At 45.3% G+C, this 3,232-nt stretch overlaps 1 protein-coding gene across 1 annotated transcript; it reads right to left on the bottom strand.

Annotated features, from left to right (window-relative positions):
* Positions 1-1,560: 1,560 nt before the first annotated feature.
* LOC110587134 (interferon omega-1-like) lies at positions 1,561-2,061 on the bottom strand (the record flags this gene model as incomplete). Its single annotated transcript, XM_021697292.2, is given in 2 exon segments — positions 1,561-1,755; positions 1,758-2,061. Coding segments are annotated over 2 exon segments (499 nt in total), but the record flags the coding sequence as incomplete, so codon positions are not given.
* Between the last annotated feature and the right edge of the window lie 1,171 nt (positions 2,062-3,232).

Here is a 3,232-nt window from a genome sequence, read left to right as displayed (position 1 = left end):
GGGACAGTTCATCCACACCTGCCCCACAAGCAACACTCTGACCCGTATTCCCTTCAGGAGTCTTGTCCCCATGTGACCTTTCAACTGCACTGGCCGCTCCTGCCTCAGTGCCCTTGCAGACTTTCCTCTGCCTGCCCATTAAATGTTGAGGGTCTGCAAGACTACATTTGGGTCTCTTCTCATTGTCCTCTCTACTTAGAAAATTCCCTTGCCCTCATTCGCAGATACTCAATAAGGAATCGCAAATTGACACCTCCCTCATGGCATTCCTATAAATTCTAGACCCACATTCCCAAATGCCAGTAAGACTTCTGCATTTATATGTCTCCCAGGCACCTTAGAAAGGACATCTAATATTATTTTTCCTTTCCAGCGTCATTTGTATCTAAAGCTTCTTGTGTAGGGATGCCTGGGTGTCTCAGTCAGTTAGGTGTCTGACTCTTGATTTTGACTCAGGTCATGATCTCAGGATTGTGAAATGGAGCCCTGGGTCAGGCTCTGTGCTGGGTGTGGAGTCTGCTTGAGATTCACTCTCTCCCTCTCACTCCGCCTCTACCCCCTTCTCCCGCTCTAAAAATAAATAAATAAATACATAAAAATAAAGTTGCTTGTGTAAGAACATCATTTTCCTTTGCTTTTCTTTGTAGTTTTTAACATAATTGAAAATGAAATAAACATTAGTACCATTTTTATGTATCCCTCCCTGTGAGACTAAGTTTCAACACAGCAAGAACTACATGTGCTTTATTTATCTCTAGTTTTTTTTCATTTAAAAAAAATATTTTATTTATTTATTTATTTATTTATTTATTTATTTATTTATTTGAGGAGGGTACACAGGCAGAGGGAGGAATCTCAAGCAGACTCTCTGCTGAGTGTGGAGCCTGACCTGGAGCTTGATCTCACAACTCTGAGATCATGACCTGAGCCAAAATGAAGAGTCTGAGGCTTACTGACTGAGCCACCCAGGTGCCCTTTTTCCCATTTTTTTTTTTTTAAGATTTTATTTTTAAGTAATCTCCACACCCACCGTGGGGATTAAACTCACAACTTTGAGATCAAGAGCTGCCTTTCTTCTGACTGAACAAGCCAGGTGCCCCAGTTCACCTCTAGTTCTCGACCACAATTACACATTTGTCATTTAGATACTCTATTTTGACATATACTCTGAATAGAATGAATGAGTAAATAAATTTTACTATCTGTTCTTCAATAACATTTACAAAACGATTTGGATTTGGATTTTAGAACAATCCAGTAAGTTTTCTTGGTAAGTATTTAATATATAAAACAAAGTGCAAATTTAATAACATGAAAAGGTAAATACATTTTGTAAATTTTAATGCAGTGAAAAGATAAACATTTCGTTATATATCATTTCTGATCTATAAATATGATAGGTGCAAGAAGAAATGAATGAATGAATGAATGAGCCAGAAAGTATCAGGGCAGTCATCTCTTAGGAATTAATGATCCTGAAGCTGGATTTTTTAACATTTTTTTAAAGATTTTATTTATTTATTTGACAGTGAGAGAGACAGCGAGAGAGGAAACACAAGCAGGGGGAGTGGCAGAGGGCGAAGTCGCTGTACTTCTTCTCTTCCAGGAGACGGATTTCCCGGAAGTACCTCTTCAGGGCCAGTGTCGGGCGGTCCATTCCCAGGGCACAATCTTCCCGTCCCACAGCCCGCAGCAAACAGGTGTCGAGGTCTGGCAGCCGCCGATGGAGGCCAGAACGCAGGTGGTCCAGCAGGGGGAGCTCCAGGCAGCCGAGGCGTGCTCCGTGAGGAAGAGGTTGAAGGTGGGCGGGAGCAGCTCCTGGAGGACGGACGTAGCCTGGGCCTTCTGCAGCTGGCTGCCCTCCACCGTCTCCCACGGGAATCTGAAGGCGTTTCTGTCCTGCAGACAGAAGAAAGGGGACAGTCTCCTTACGTGGCTCAGAAGCGGGAAGTGCTCCCTGCTCACCAGCGCGTGGCTCTGAGGCAGGGCACAGCCCCGAGAGCCCTCAGGGCCACAGGTGAGCACCCCCAGGGCGGGGAGCAGAGAGTGCAGGAGGGCCATGGGGAAGACGAGGCTGCTGCTGGTCTGGCCGGGCTGGGCGTCTGGTGAACTTGGGAGCCGAGGTTCTCTGAAGACAGGCTTTCCCAGCATGGCTTTTCAGTGGGGAACGCAGAAATTTTCACTTTCTGAACATTCCTCTTCGCTTTTACTTCCTTTGTTTGTTTGTTTGTTTTCATTTATGTATTCTCCCTATTATCTAAGAAGATGTGTTCCACCCAGATCATTACTTTCACAACAGAAGCTGATTTTCCCAGTAAACTTACAATGGGTCCATCCAGGTGGATACTTCTCAGCCAAATGAGAGACATCTTTGTCCTAAAGACTGAGGTGGTGTAGGTATGTAAGGACTGAATACACACACACCTACACACATATCTATTTTACTATAGAACTTTGCTCTTCTTTGTGTGAGGACAAAATTTGGCCTTGATTCTGGACGAAGTGTTTACCCTCCTTCCCTTACATAGGGAGACGGGCTCCTTGGTCTCTATGGATTTGAATCTTGTTAGGTACCGACCAAACTAGGTATGGTACAGAAGCTTTCTAGAACCAGAACTGAGTTTTATTTACTGCTTATGGTAATGAGTGAAAGAGTCTCCAATTTTTCTCTTCATTCTAGAAATAATTCATGCAGGTCCATGTGGTTATGGTTCACTGGGGCCTCAGGGGCAGGGCTAGTACAGACACTGTCCTTTCTCTGTCATTTTATAAACTGTCTACACTGCTCCTAGGCTGTGCCAGTGTCCCCAACAGGAAGCCTGGTTCTTGTCTGGGTGTGGAGGTGTGAAGATTCTAATTCCAGATAATTGGATTTTCCCAGCCACACCTCCCTGACAAGGTAGTTATCACCTCTACTAACATTTTTCCTGTGGAGTGACTGAGTGTCTTCCACCCAAGCTCTCCTGGACTCACTCCCTGAGGGCAGGCTCAGCATGTCCTGAGGACTTTAGATGCCCCTACTGTGCAGGGGCTGGTTTCCTTGTCAGCAAAGCAATGACTGGCCCTAGATCCTTGCCCTTGCCCTTGCCCCTGGAGTGTTTGTGCTGGGGACCCTAGCTCTCGGTGCCGACCTCCTCCTCTCCTGACCAGGTATCAAAAGTGTCAACAGCCCTCAGATGCTGAGGGTGAACGTTTGTTTTCTCCAAGTAGAGGAAAGACCCCACTGTAATCA

This window comes from Neomonachus schauinslandi, unplaced genomic scaffold, assembly GCF_002201575.2.
Source record: "Neomonachus schauinslandi unplaced genomic scaffold, ASM220157v2 HiC_scaffold_569, whole genome shotgun sequence".
Classification (NCBI taxonomy): Eukaryota; Metazoa; Chordata; class Mammalia; order Carnivora; family Phocidae; genus Neomonachus; species Neomonachus schauinslandi.
Note: the sequence above shows the minus strand (reverse complement) of the source record. Positions and strands in the feature narration are given on the sequence as shown.